General features: G+C 39.7%; 1 protein-coding gene across 3 annotated transcripts in view; it reads left to right on the top strand.

Annotated features, from left to right (window-relative positions):
* The first annotated feature begins 179 nt into the window (after window positions 1-179).
* The window catches only part of Spt20 (transcription factor Spt20 homolog), a 150,517-nt gene continuing 134,451 nt past the window's right edge, over window positions 180-16,245 (top strand). For 2 of the 3 annotated variants that reach the window (XR_011711970.1, XM_071656369.1), the window contains exons 1-3: window positions 181-872; window positions 3,369-3,494; window positions 5,709-5,889. Coding sequence is in view for 2 of the 3 variants with exons in the window: in XM_071656369.1 (XP_071512470.1) it covers window positions 837-872; window positions 3,369-3,494; window positions 5,709-5,889 (343 nt within the window). In the remaining variant the exon portion in view is untranslated. Of the gene's footprint in view, window positions 873-3,368; window positions 3,495-5,708; window positions 5,890-16,245 lie in introns of all 3 variants that reach the window. The other variant, XM_071656370.1, reaches the window with a different exon arrangement.

Raw genomic sequence — 16,245 nt, forward strand, 5'->3', positions numbered from 1 at the left:
TATTTTGTAGACAGAATAATTATATATATATATATATATATATATATATATATATATATATATATATATATATATATATATATATATATATATGACTGATATATTATATTGATATTTCTACATTTATGTCCCAAAGAAATGACGATATTTCTTACATAGATGGCTACATGTATGATTTAGAAACATTCTTCACAGAAATGAGTGATTGGCGAGCAAAATTAGGTTCAAGATAGTTCGAATAATGTCAGATATCATCGAAAAAACATATCGTTCAACAGCAAACATATATGTGAAGTGGAAACTATAAGATCACCTTTATTATTAAAGTAATTAGGAAATTTTGTATTACTATAATGTCCAATATACAGCAGTTATCACAGTCGTATTTGTCAACAAATGTTGGTTGGTCAGAGACTCATACAGAGGATAAAGTCCTCTTTAGATTGCTCTGAAAAATAATGAGAAATTTATGATTTCTAATGCAGACCAGCACATGGGAATTTTGTATAAGTTTTACATACTGATGATGAAGGAACATTTATGAACTCGAGGATGGAGCCATCATGTTGAACTTTACATGTGCTACATGGTGTGAATGAGGTGATTATATATTGGTGTCGTTGAAAACTTCCAGCTATAATGAAGCTTACATAGATGAAGTTAAGAAAACAAGCCACAAATTTTCTGAAAGTTCTTAAAAAAAAAAACAACACATTATCTTCAAGTTCTCAAGAAGAAAAAAAGACGAACTATAATGTGCACCTAGTAAATGGAGGAAGAACGTGGCGGCTTAATGTAAACTCAGTTCATGGGAATAAAACCAAGAATATTCAGTCATGGATATCATGGAGTCTTTGATAAACAAGGCAGATGTAAGTTGCTCTTTAATATACTATGAATTTGCCAGCCACAGTGTGTATTTAACTAGGTTAGCCATGTATCAAACTTAGCTTTCCGCAACTCTGTGTCATTATTAGCTTGGATAGAAGGATTGGGTTGTGTAGTATAGTGTTTAAAGAATACAGTAACTGCTTGAAAACTTGGTACATTGTCCATTAGTGTTGCTCTTTCTATACAGCATAGTTTAGAGCATTATTTTGAATGTTAAGTCAGTCGTAGTTATTATTTTGAGTAAAACTTTACAAGGATGACATGATTTTAAGTAATGTAGTTATAGATTTGGGTGAAGGCATTATTAGTTACAATTTTTGGATAACTTTGTTCAAGATGAATGATAGAATTTATGGACACTTACTCCAGTGGATTCTTTACAATGTATAGAGCTGATAGTGTGGGATTTAGGGTCTAAACACCATCTGACGTTATTGGTTTTAAGCTTTTCTAATGTTAGTGGGGTTTTGAAGTAGAAGGAAGATGAACAATTTAGTGTAAGAAATGCATTCATAACTGTTTAGTTTAGATGTAGGAAATGATTAACAATTGCAAGGCATCCCAGTATCTTTTCTACTGTACTGATGTGTAGTGCAAGAACATTAGAAAAGTGATCATTCTATGAACAACTGACCAAAAACATTCACCTTGTACTTGTTTGGATTCTGTAGAGCTTTATTTGGCTTGTTTGTTATGTAAACCAATTGAAGCTGTAATAGAACAAGAAAACTTGCTTAGAAAGTCTAGAAATAATTACTTTCCTTTGATTTTTATGGATCCCTCAGAATGCTGCCATGAGTTTTAACATTTGAATCCAACACAATCCTAATTATGCAGATATATTGGGTGAATTTAGATGTTTACATAGATTTAGGGATCAATTTAATACATATGAGAAGTATTCTACACAGGGTCAGATTCCTCTGTCTCTATAGACATCTGAAATCACCTTTTACTTTTGATACTAAACAAATCAGGTTGCAGTTAAATGAAGTACATATTTTGATGATGAAATTTCACAAATAGAACCCACAAGACATCAGAACCATTTACTAAACAGATTAGCTCTATGTATACATATTGGTATTTTACCTTAATTGTTTATTATTTAGCCCCACACTTTTCTTTATTATTGAAAAATCACTTGTAAGAGTGAAACAGGAAAATCCCAAGCTTTTAATTCACCCTTTACTGTGGTAATAACATATCCATAAGAGTAGAATACAAATTATAACTTAAAAGGCTTATAAACTGTCTCATACAGATTTATGCCTACCTCTTGCGTGATGCATTGAATTGATGCTGATGACTGTCCTTGTGATTGATAGTATAATAGGTTTTTTCATTCAGTATGGTAGGAGAATGGTTTACAAGCATAGATATGGAGAAAAGGTAATGTACAACCAGAAATGGTATGTATATAATGTTATTAACATATTTGATGTTATAAATCATATGTGGACAAATGTATGAAGTAAAAGATGAATGAAAAGTGATTCATTATTATCAGTAATGGGCTGTTCGCCATTAGCCTCTTCAACCTAAAAAAGATTCACTTTGGTGATGATGGCTGGGCCCCTAGGATTTCAAACATTTGCATACTGCCAATGTTTATTGTTTCTTAGCTTTTTTATTCTTTCCATCCATGGCATTTACACAAAACCTGTATTTCTTTTTGACCTTTTATTTGTTTAGAGTCATAGTATACCATATTGTATGTATACTGCATTCAATTTTTTTCTTTGTTTATTTGAAGCTTTAAGGTTTTTCTGTTAGAGAACTTATAAGTGTATACATCATTTCATCTCATTATTCCAAAATATGGAAAATTAGAAAAATTGGGCAGGTCCCAATCTTTGTGCATTAAAGCTTTAGGTGGAGTGACCAGAACTGAGAGTCTTCCTCCAGTTTTGGTCTGATTGTACTGCATTGTGAATTGTTTACCAAACATTTCTTTATTCATATGCTTAATTGCATTTCCAGTATTGCCAGCAGACAGAGTTTGTTCTTAACAGTTTCCTTAATGTAGATCCATGATGACAGGGTAGGCGTAGGGTCAACTCCTTAGGCTCTTTCATGTACACATTCATGCAGTTTATTTCCTGCTGGATGATAATCTCACCAAGGTCTTGTTACATTATTCCATCCTTATTGCTTTACATATGCTTGGATTGAATTTTTTCAACCATTTACCAGACCAGCTTTGAACTTTCTCAAGGTTCCCTTGAAAGCTTTTATGGTTTTCATCATTCTTTCATTCTTTTATGACCATGGTACCTTCATCAAACATCTCAGGTGTAAATCCTTTTCATCAGGTAGTCAAATGCATGAACTTTAAAGAACAGTAGGTCTTAAGACTGATACCTATGCCATGCCCATTTTGAAAATTATTCTTTAACCTGTGTCTGTGCTTTCTTCTACTAAGGAAGTGTGTGTTTTATATGAAAAATGTCTTTTTCTTTTATTTTGTATTTCAGTACTTGATAGAGCAGAGTCATGATGTTCTAGTTCAGGGTAGGTGTGGGGCTCTTCAGGGACAACCACTGTTCAGAAAATTAGCCGCCATTTATGCTGAGGAAGCATCCAAAACACCGAGACTAAAGGTGACAATATTTCCTTTGTTTTGTTATTTTTACTGTTATTCTTTTACTGATTACAGGTTAAGTATCCCTTATCCGAGATTCCTGGGACCAAAAGTGTTTTGGATTTTGGAATATTTGGATATACATAATGAGATCTGTGTAAAACAGGATGGTATGGAAACAAGTGGGGTAGAGTTGAGATATACCTCAACGTTTTGACCGTTCGACGGTCTTCCTCAGGAGACACTGATTCTAGCATTTGGCAGAACTTTGTACCCCATCGATTGATGGTCATCCAGTCAGACACTTTGGTGTGTTGCTCTTGGATTGGATCACTTGTCCTGATGCCTCCACCCATTCACAGCAATCTCTGCTGCCTGACGTGACTAGCAGATGAACCCAAACCTAAACAGTCAACACCAAGGCAACTGCAGGCAAGTGACCAGCAGATGAACCCAAACCTAAACAGTCAACACCAAGGCAACTTCAGGCAAGTGATAACAAGCCGTTTCATGATAGTGTCAGAGCCTACCTAGAGGAAGGGATTAAGAACATTGTTAACACAAGGTTTGGGTTCACCTGCTGGTCACGTCAGGCAGCGGAGATTGCTTTGAATGGGTGGAGGCAGCAGGAAAAGCAATCCAATCAGAGACCGACTATAAGGTGTCCGACTGCATGATCATCACTTGATGGGGAACATAGTCCCACTGAAGGCTGGAATCAGTATATCCTGAAGAAGACCATTGAATGGTCAAAACGTTGAGGTATGTCTCAGCTCTGACCCATTTGTTTCCATACCATTCTATTTTCTGCATTTGTCATGATGGATAATAGATAGTGAAATATCTTGGGAATGGGACCCAAGTCTAAACACAAAATCCATTTATGTTTCATATACAAATTATTCACAGCCTGAAGCTAATATATACAATATTTTTGATAATTTTGTGCATGAAACAAAGTTTGTGTAAAAATGAACCATCAGAAAGCTAAGGTGTCACAATGTCAGCCACCCATGTGGACAATTTATAGTTGTTTGGCATCACCCTCATTTCAGACTCTGAATTTATATGCTACTGATAAGCAATCATTTCTTACACTTATTCACAAAGAGCGGGGAATAAGCAAAAAACACAGTAATGCATGTAGGTCTGGTGGTGACGATGGTTTGTAACAATCTGGTGCCCATAGAAAGTCAGAGCCCAGCATTTGAGGTCAGGTGCAGAATTTCCACTTGTATGTCATGTTGCCACTCAGAAGGTTTCAGATTTTGGATTTTTGGATTAAGGATTTTTAACCTGTATTAGGGAACCAGTGCATTGTAATAGATATTTCATTTACATTTTGGGAGAACAGATTTTTGCACAGCATGGTAAAGTGATTTCTGTGGTGTTCTGAACAATGGGACTATTTTTTGAAGTTCTAGACTGAATTGATTATTTTGTATGTAGAGGTTTAGGTGGGATTCGGGTTAGTAAAGAAAAGCCCAGAGATGATTGATTTATTTCACCATATATGTAGTTGAATAACCACCAGAGTGTAGTAAAACTGTGTAAGTAAAAGCTTTCAAAGTAAATTTGGTTTGATATGTTAGACGAGGGTAATGATATAGTAATGGATTGAATTAAGAAGGGGATGGAAACAAATGATACTAAAGAATCACACACACACACTTACACATAATCAAGATTTATGGCTGCCATACCCCACATCACCAGTGGAAATAAGAGACATCACTTTGCACTGTGTCATATTCATGGTTAAAGGCACCTTCCTGTTAATGGGAGTTTCACTTGTAGTGCATTTGATTTATAGTTTATATCTTTTTCATTACTCTGGTAGCTTTGGTTTTCTACAAGCCTGAGTAGATTATTATGTTTGAAGTAATTTTCCTATTCTATACTCATAAATGAATAATCTGCAGTCATTGATCAATATCTTGCTGTTTTATTTATATTAGCTGAGAAGTTATTTTTCTTACAAGGGCACATTAATTACAAATTTCCTGTGTTTTAATAATGGAACTATGGATTACTTGCATTGGGGTATGCAGAGTTTGATTCTAAGCAAAATGCAGAAATTTTTATTTTCATATTACCATAAGAATGAATACTTAGTAGGTATTAACTTGTTCTCTTTATTCCTGCAAATTATTTATATCACTCCATTTCATATATCTCTTACAACCATTTAGAGGTAATTCAAAGTAAGGAATACGGTTTCACCTTTTTACAGAGTATCAGCTTAACCCACAAGTTGCTGGAGAAATTGGTGAAACGTGAGAGTCTTAATTGCCTTATAGTTAACCTGTACCGAGGCAATGAAGGATATTCACTTGCTATAAAAATGTCATCTGGGCTTGAAACAGAAACTATTCGTTTGTCTTACGAGGAAGATGTTTTCTTAACTTACATAGGTATGTATGCTACTTGTTTTATCATTCAATAGTTGAAAAGATTTTGTATTTTAACTTGTAGTTGTACAAAGGTATGTTTTCTTATTCAGGAGTAGGTAGGATTAGTTGATGAAATTGTTAGAATGGATATTGGAAAATGTTTATGTGCTTTTTATGTTTCTAGATGCTCTCAGTTGATATCTAAGATGTTTATTTTTACCACTCACTGTTACATTTGCCTATCTGCCTACATATCTATAAGATGATACAGAGAATCTGTTGTAAAGTTTACTGTCAGTTGATATCTCCTCTGTACACATTTCTTACATAATTTCATGCATACAGGGAAGGAGTGCAGATGATTGGGAGATGTATAGGAGAAAGTGGCAGTAGGTCAAGAGAAAGGTGCAAGGATAGAAAAAGAGGACAGATCAGAGTTAGGGTTAGTGATAATTAGTAAACCTTAGGGAGAATATCAAGATGTTTTTGAAGGAGGATGATAATGTGCAAAAAGCAAAAAACAAGAGAACAAGCAGGAACATCAGTGAAGGGGCAAAGGTGGAAGTGGTAACAGGTAGTGATGAAGTGAGCAAGTGTAGCGGTTAGCATACCTGACCTTGATGCATTCATAGGCCTCCAGAGTCCTTTGCGTAGGTTTGAGTCCTGGTTGCGTCAGTCAGTCCCCAGTCAACCCATCTGTTCATCCATCCCTAGAGGTTGGTTGATAAAATGGGTACCTCACTCAGACTAGGGTATATATATTTATTTATTTATCATACTTAATCGCCGTCTCCTGTGTTAACGAGGTAGGGCAAGGAAACAGACATGGAATGCCCCCCCCCCCACATACACATTTATGTACATAAACGCCCACACATGCACATATACATACATATACCTACACAGACATATATACGTATATGCATGTACATTCATACTTGCTGCCTTCATCCATTCCACACATCAAATAACATCCACCACCCCCCTCCAAATCATTGCAAAACACCATCTTCTGCTCTCAACTACACTTTTTATTACAACACATCTCTCTTACCCTTTCATTACTTACTCGATCAAACCACCTTACATCACATGTTATCCTCAAACATTTCATTTCCAACACGTCCACCCTCCTCAGCACAACCCTATCTATAGCCCATGCCTCGCAACCACATAACATTGTTAGAATCACTATTCCTTCAAACATACTCATTTTTGCTCCGAGATGATGTTCTCACCCTCCACACATTCTTCAATGCTCCCAGAACCTTTGCCCCCTCCCCCACCCTGTACTCATTTCCGCTTCCATGGTTCCATCTGCTGCTAAGTCCACTCCCAGATATCTGAAACACTTCAATGACTCGTTTTTCTCCATTCAAATTTACCTCCCAATTAACTTGTCCCTCAACCCTACTGAACCTAAAAACCTTGCTCTTACATTTACTTTCAACTTTCTTCTTTCACACTTTTTACCAGACTCAATCACCAACTTCTGCAGTTTCCCACCAGAATCAGCCACCACCACTGTATCATCAGTGAACAACAGCTGACTCACTTCCCAAGCCCTCTCATCCAGAATAGACTGCATACTTGCCCCTCTCTCCAAAACTCTTGCATTCACTTCCCTAACCACCCCATCCATAAACAAATTAAACAACTGTGGAGACATCACGCACCCTTGCCGCAAACCGACATTCACTGGGAACCAATCACTTTCCTCTCTTCCTACTTACATCCTTGGTAAAAACTTTTCTCTGCTTCTAGCAACTTACCTCCCACACCATATTCTCTTAAAACTTTCCACAAAGCATCTCTATCAACCCTATCATATGCCTTCTCCAGATCTGTAAATGCAACATGCAAATCCATCTGTTTTTCTAAGTATATCTCCCATAGATTCTTCAAAGCAAACCCCTGATCCACACATCCTCTACCACTTCTGAAACCACACTGCTCTTCCCCAATCTGATGCTCTGTACATGCCTTTACCCTCTTAATCAATACCCTCCCATATAATTTCCCAGGAATACTCAACAAACTTATGCCTCTGTAACTTGTACACTCACCTTTATCCCCTTTGCCTTTGAACAGTGGCACTATGCATGCATTCCACCAATCTTCAGGCACTTCACCATTATCCATACATACATTGAATATCCTTACTAACCAATCAACAACACAGTCACCCCCTTTTTTAATAAATTCCACTGTAATACCATCAAAAGCCGCCATCTTTCATCTTCCTCAGACCTTTCACTACCTCTTCTCTGTTTACCAAACCATTCTCCATGACCCTCTTACTCTGCACCCCACCCCAACCAAAACACCCTATATCTGCCACTCTATCATCAAATGGATACATCAGACCTTCAAAATACTCACTTCATCATTACTTGTTATTACCTCTCCATTTGCCCCCTTCACTGATGTTCCTATTTCTTCTCGTGTTTTACGCACTTTTTTTTTTACCTCTTTCCAAAACTTCTGTTTATTATCCCTAAAATTTAATGATACTCTCCCGTCCCAACTCTCATTTCCCTCTTTTTCACCTCTTGTACCTTTTTCTTGACATCCTGCCACTTTCTTTTATACATCTCCCAGTCATTTGCACTACTTCCCAGCAAAATTTGTCCAAATGCCTCTCTCTTTTCTTTCACTAACAATCTTACTTTTTCATCACGCATCACTCACTACCCTTTCTAATCTGCCCACCTCCCACCTTTTTCATGCCATAAGCATCTTTTGCGCAAGCCATCACTGCCTCCCTAAATACATCCCATTCCTTCCCCCACTCCCCTTACGTCATTCTGCACTCAATCTCTCCCGGTACTTCCTCACACAAGTCTCCTTTCCAAGCTCACTTACTTCCACCACTCTCTTCTCTCCAACATTCTTTCTTCTTTTCTGAAAACCTCAACAAATCTTCACCTTTGCCTCCACAAGATAGCAATCAGACATCCCACCAGCTGCTCCTCTCATCACATTAACATCCAGAAGTCTCTCTTTTATACGCCTATCAATTAACATGTTATCCAATAACGCCCTCTGGCCTCGCTTCTACTCACATGTGTATACTTAAGTATATCTCTTTTTAAACTAGGTATTCCCGTTCACCAGTCCTTTTTCAGCACACCAATCCACGAGCTCTTCACCATTTCCATTTACAGCACTGAACACCCCATGTACACCAACTATACCCTCAGCTGCCACATTACTCACCTTTGCATTCAAATCACCCATCACTATAACCCAGTCTCATGCATCAAAGCTGCTAACACACTCACTCGTCTGCTCCCAGAACACTTGCCTCTCATGATCTTTTTTCTCATGACCAGGCGCATAGGCATGAATAATCACTTCCAGTTTTACACATATCAATTTGGAGTTTACTTTCTGACACTCTATCACGTATTCCCACAATCCTGGGGATAGGGAAGAAAGAACACTTCCTACGTATTCCCTGCATGTTGTAGAATGTGACTAAAGGGTGGCAGTTGCAGCGGGCCTGGAAAACCCCCTTCCTTGTATTTAAGTTTCTAAAGGGGGAAACAGAAGGAGTCAAACAGGGAGTGCTCATCCTCCTTGAACGCTCAGATTGGGGTGTCTGAATGTGTGTGGATGTAACCAAGATGAGAAGAAATGAGAGATAGGTAGTATGTTTGAGGAAAGGAACCTGGATATTTTGGCTCTGAGAGAAATGAAGCTCAAGGGTAAAGGGGGAGAGTGGTTTGGGAATGTCTTAGAAGTAAAGTCAGGGGTTAGTGAGAGGACAAGAGTGAAGGAAGGCGTAGCACTACTGAAGCAGGAGTTGTGGGGGTATGTGATAGAGTGTAAGAAAGTAAAGTCGAGATTGATATGGGTAAAACTGAAAGTGGATGGAGAGAGATGGGTGATTATTGGTGCCTATGCACCTGGAAAGATCATGAGAGGAAAGTGTTTTGAGAGCAGCTGAGTAAGTGTGTTAGCAGCTTTGATGCATGGGACCAGTTATAGTGATGGGTGATTTGAATGCAAAGGTGAGTAATGTGGCAGTTGAGGGTATGATTGGTGTACATGGGGTGTTCAGTATTGTAATTGGAAATGGTGAAGAGCTTGTGGATCTGTGTGCTGAAAAAGGCCTGGTGATTGGGAATACCTGGTTCGAAAAGAGAGAAATACATAAGTATACGCATGTGAGTAGGGGATATGGTCAAAGAGCATTATTTGATTACGTGTTAATTGATAGATGTGTAAAAGAGACTTGTGGATGATAATGTGCTGAGAGGGACAGGTGGATGGATGTCTGATCACTATCTTGTGGAGGCAAAGGTGAAAATTTGTAGAATTTTACAGAAAAGAAGAAAGAACGTTAGGGAAAAGAGAGTGGTGAGAGTAAGTGAGCTTGGAAAGAAGACTTATGTGAGGAAGTACTTGGAAAGATTGAGTGTAAATTGGCAAAGGGTGAGAGCAAATGACATGAGGGGAGTGGTGGAGGAATGGGATGTATTCAGGGAAGCAGTGATGGCTTGCGCAAAAGATACATGTGGCATGAGAAAAGTGGGAGGTGGGCAGATTAGAAAGGTTAGTGAGTGTTGGGATGAAGTAAGGTTGTTAATGAAAGAGAGGAGAGAGGGGTTTTGACAATTCTTGCTGGGAAGTAGTGCAAATGACTAGGGATGTATAAAAGAAAATGGCAGAAGGTCAAGAGAAAGGTGTAGGAGGTGAAAAAGAGGGTAAATGAGAGTTAGGGTGAGAGAGTATCATTGAATTTTAGGGAGAATAAAAGGGTGTTTTGGAAGGAGGTAAATTGTGTGCATAAGACCAGAGAACAAATGGGAACATTGGTGAAAGGGCAAATGGGGAGGTAATAACAAGTAGTAATGAAGATAGGAGATGGAGTGAGTACTTTGAAGGTTCGTGTAATGCACCGAAACCACAGCTCCCTTTCTGCATCCAGACCCCACGAAACTTTCCATAGTTTACCCCAGATGCTTCACATGCCCTGGTTCAATCCCTTAACAGCACATCAACTCCGGCATACCACATGTATATATATGTATATATATGTATAATAATAATAATAATAGTCTGTGTTTTATATTTTTTTTATTATACTTTGTCGCTGTCTCCCGCGTTTGCGAGGTAGCGCAAGGAAACAGACGAAAGAAATGGCCCAACCCCCCCCCCCATACACATGTATATACATACGTCCACACACGCAAATATACATACCTACACAGCTTTCCATGGTTTACCCCAGACGCTTCACATGCCTTGATTCAATCCACTGACAGCACGTCAACCCCGGTATACCACATCGCTCCAAATCACTCTATTCCTTGCCCTCCTTTCACCCTCCTGCATGTTCAGGCCCCGATCACACAAAATCTTTTTCACTCCATCACCTCCAATTTGGTCTCCCTCTTCTCCTCGTTCCCTCCACCTCCGACACATATATCCTCTTGGTCAATCTTTCCTCACTCATTCTCTCCATGTGCCCAAACCACTTCAAAACACCCTCTTCTGCTCTCTCAACCACGCTCTTTTTATTTCCACACATCTCTCTTACCCTTACATTACTCACTCGATCAAACCACCTCACACCACATATTGTCCTCAAACATCTCATTTCCAGCACATCCATCCTCCTGCGCACAACTCTATCCATAGCCCACGCCTCGCAACCATACAACATTGTTGGAACCACTATTCCTTCAAACATACCCATTTTTGCTTTCCGAGATAATGTTCTCGACTTCCACACATTCTTCAAGGCCCCCAGAATTTTCGCCCCCTCCCCCACCCTATGATCCACTTCCGCTTCCATGGTTCCATCCGCTGCCAGATCCACTCCCAGATATCTAAAACACTTCACTTCCTCCAGTTTTTCTCCATTCAAACTCACCTCCCAATTGACTTGACCCTTAACCCTACTGTACCTAATAACCTTGCTCTTATTCACATTTACTCTTAACTTTCTTCTTCCACACACTTTACCGAACTCAGTCACCAGCTTCTGCAGTTTCTCACATGAATCAGCCACCAGCGCTGTATCATCAGCGAACAGCAACTGACTCACTTCCCAAGCTCTCTCATCCCCAACAGACTTCATACTTGCCCCTCTTTCCAAAACTCTTGCATTTACCTCCCTAACATCCCCATCCATAAACAAATTAAACAACCATGGAGACATCACACACCCCTGCCGCAAACCTACATTCACTGAGAACCAATCACTTTCCTCTCTTCCTACACGTACACATGCCTTACATCCTCGATAAAAACTTTTCACTGCTTCTAACAACTTTCCTCCCACACCATATATTCTTAATACCTTCCACAGAGCATCTCTATCAACTCTATCATATGCCTTCTCCAGATCCATAAATGCTACATACAAATCCATTCGCTTTTCTAAGTATTTCTCACATACATTCTTCAAAGCAAACACCTGATCCACACATCCTCTGCCACTTCTGAAACCACACTGCTCTTCCCCAATCTGATGCTCTGTACATGCCTTCACCCTCTCAATCAATACCCTCCCATATAATTTACCAGGAATACTCAACAAACTTATACCTCTGTAATTTGAGCACTCACTCTTATCCCCTTTGCCTTTGTACAATGGCACTATGCATGCATTCCGCCAATCCTCAGGCACCTCACCATGAGTCATACATACATTAAATAACCTTCCCAACCAGTCAACAATACAGTCACCCCCTTTTTTAATAAATTCCACTGCAATACCATCCAAACCTGCTGACTTGCCGGCTTTCATCTTCCGCAAAGCTTTCACTACCTCTTCTCTGTTTACCAAATCATTTTCCCTAACCCTCTCACTTTGCACACCACCTCGACCAAAACACCCTATATCTGCCACTCTATCATCAAACACATTCAACAAACCTTCAAAATACTCACTCCTTCTCCTTCTCACATCACCACTACTTGTTATCACCTCCCCATTTGCGCCCTTCACTGAAGTTCCCATTTGCTCCCTTGTCTTACGCACTTTATTTACCTCCTTCCAGAACATCTTTTTATTCTCCCTAAAATTTAATGATACTCTCTCACCCCAACTCTCATTTGCCCTTTTTTTCACCTCTTGCACCTTTCTCTTGACCTCCTGTCTCTTTCTTTTATACATCTCCCACTAAATTGCATTTTTTCCCTGCAAAAATCGTCCAAATGCCTCTCTCTTCTCTTTCACTAATACTCTTACTTCTTCATCCCACCACTCACTACCCTTTCTAATCAACCCACCTCCCACTCTTCTCATGCCACAATCATCTTTTGTGCAATCCATCACTGATTCCCTAAATACATCCCATTCCTCCCCCACTCCCCTTACTTCCATTGTTCTCACCTTTTTCCATTCTGTACTCAGTCTCTCCTGGTACTTCCTCACACAGGTCTCCTTCCCAAGCTCACTTACTCTCACCACCCTCTTCACCCCAACATTCACTCTTCTTTTCTGAAAACCCATACAAATCTTCACCTTAGCCTCCACAAGATAATGATCAGACATCCCTCCAGTTGCACCTCTCAGCACATTAACATCCAAAAGTCTCTCTTTCGCACGCCTGTCAATTAACACATAATCCAATAACGCTCTCTGGCCATCTCTCCTACTTACATAAGTATACTTATGTATATCTCGCTTTTTAAACCCGGTATTCCCAATCATCAGTCCTTTTTCAGCACATAAATCTACAAGCTCTTCACCATTTCCATTTACAACACTGAACACCCCATGTATACCAATTATTCCCTCAACTGCCACATTACTCACCTTTGCATTCAAATCACCCATCACTATAACCCGGTCTCGTGCATCAAAACCACTAACACACTCATTCAGCTGCTCCCAAAACACTTGCCTCTCATGATCTTTCTTCTCATGCCCAGGTGCATATGCACCAATAATCACCCACCTCTCTCCATCAACTTTCAGTTTTACCCATATTAATCGAGAATTTACTTTCTTACATTCTATCACATACTCCCACAACTCCTGTTTCAGGAGTATTGCTACTCCTTCCCTTGCTCTTGTCCTCTCACTAACCCCTGACTTTACTTCCCAGACATTCCCAAACCACTCTTCCCCTTTACCCTTTAGCTTCGTTTCACTCAGAGCCAAAACATCCAGGTTCCTTTCCTCAAACATACTACCTATCTCTCCTTTTTTCACATCTTGGTTACATCCACACACATTTAGGCACCCCACTCTGAGCCTTCGAGGAGGATGAGCACTCCCCGCGTGACTCCTTCTTCTGTTTCCCATTTTAGAAAGTTAATACAAGGAGGGGAGGATTTCTGGCCCCCCCGCTCCCGTCCCCTCTAGTCGCTTTCTACGACACGCGAGGAATACGTGGGAAGTATTCTTTCACCCCTATCCCCAGGGATAATATACATATATATATACATATGCACATACACACACATACACATACATACGCACATATACACACACACACACATACATATATATACATATGAAAAATGTAAGAAACAATTTAGAAAACTGAAACTTCTAGCTTGAAATGAATGAAAAACATGAATGTCACATAATGGTTCAACCTCTGGCTATGGAAAAAGGAAATGTATAATTTATTTACACAAACGTCAATAGTAGTTCTCATCAATTTGACCACTGTATCAATAAGCTTCAATGTCTAAGCTACATTTTTTCCAATTTCACAATTTTCTTGTCAAAGCACCATATATGAAAACTATCACTCCAGTAACACAACCATAAACATTTACTTCCCCTTTAAAAAGTTCTGGGGAAGTCTGTCTCGATACACTGCGGGACACTCTACCACCTGGCGAGGTTTGTGTTGCAATGGTTCTTGATTTTTTGTTGTCGTCATGCGAGGCTCAGTGCCATCCTCCTTGTTTGGTTCACAAGCCTATTGTGGTACTTTATTAAGGCTGATGGGCTCCTAGGTTTTAAACAAACCTGCTGTGTCATGGGTGAAGCTTTTGTTTCATGAGGGCAGTACACCATGGGTGACCCAGCGGCAAAGGGAACCACATGAAGCAGTAAGGTTCTCGCTCGCTGTGCCTTGTGCTGAGTTAGGCAGGAGAGCGTGACGGTGTGACCGGCAAAGTCCGTGGTCGAGGTCGTCAGTGAGCATCAAAATGTCCGGCATGCCAGGAGTTACGGTTGAGGATGTTTGCGGACAGCAAGAGACAGCTCCAACAGGAAAGTCAAGCCGGCTAACAACATCCCTCCACCGTAAAGGGAGAAGACGCCGTAGAAGTCGCCAAGGTCCAGCGGTCCTGTCAGTCCACAACTGCCGTCCATTTGCCATTGCTTTGTCGCTGTCTCCCGCGTTTGCGAGGTAGCGCAAGGAAACAGACGAAAGAAATGGCCCAACCCACCCCCATACACATGTATATACATACGTCCACACACGCAAATATACATACCTACACAGCTTTCCATGGTTTACCCCAGACGCTTCACATGCCTTGATTCAATCCACTGACAGCACGTCAACCCCGGTATACCACATCGCTCCAATTCACTATTCCTTGCCCTCCTTTCACCCTCCTGCATGTTCAGGCCCCGATCACACAAAATCTTTTTCACTCCATCTTTCCACCTCCAATTTGGTCTCCCTCTTCTCCTCGTTCCCTCCACCTCCGACACATATATCCTCTTGGTCAATCTTTCCTCACTCATTCTCTCCATGTGCCCAAACCATTTCAAAACACCCTCTTCTGCTCTCTCAACCACGCTCTTTTTATTTCCACACATCTCTCTTACCCTTACGTTACTTACTCAATCAAACCACCTCACACCACACATTGTCCTCAAACATCTCATTTCCAGCACATCCACCCTCCTGCGCACAACTCTATCCATAGCCCATGCCTCGCAACCATACAACATTGTTGGAACCACTATTCCTTCAAACATACCCATTTTTGCTTTCCGAGATAATGTTCTCGACTTCCACACATTCTTCAAGGCTCCCAGAATTTTCGCCCCCTCCCCCACCCTATGATCCACTTCCGCTTCCATGGTTCCATCCGCTGCCAGATCCACTCCCAGATATCTAAAACACTTCACTTCCTCCAGTTTTTCTCCATTCAAACTCATTATTATTATTTTTGTTATTATTTTTATTATTATTATTATTATTATTATTATTATTATTATTATTATTATTATTATTATTTTATCTATTTTTATTCTTAACCGCCATCTCCCGTGTTAGCAAGGTAGCACAAGGAAACAGATGAAGAATGGCCCATCCACTCCTATACACATGTAGATAAATGCCCATACATGCATATACATATCAACATATACACACATACACAGACATATACATATATATACATGTACATATGCTTGCCTTTAAATAAATGCCCATACAT

The sequence above is a fragment of the Panulirus ornatus genome, chromosome 62, assembly GCF_036320965.1.
Source record: "Panulirus ornatus isolate Po-2019 chromosome 62, ASM3632096v1, whole genome shotgun sequence".
NCBI lineage: Eukaryota > Metazoa > Arthropoda > Malacostraca > Decapoda > Palinuridae > Panulirus > Panulirus ornatus.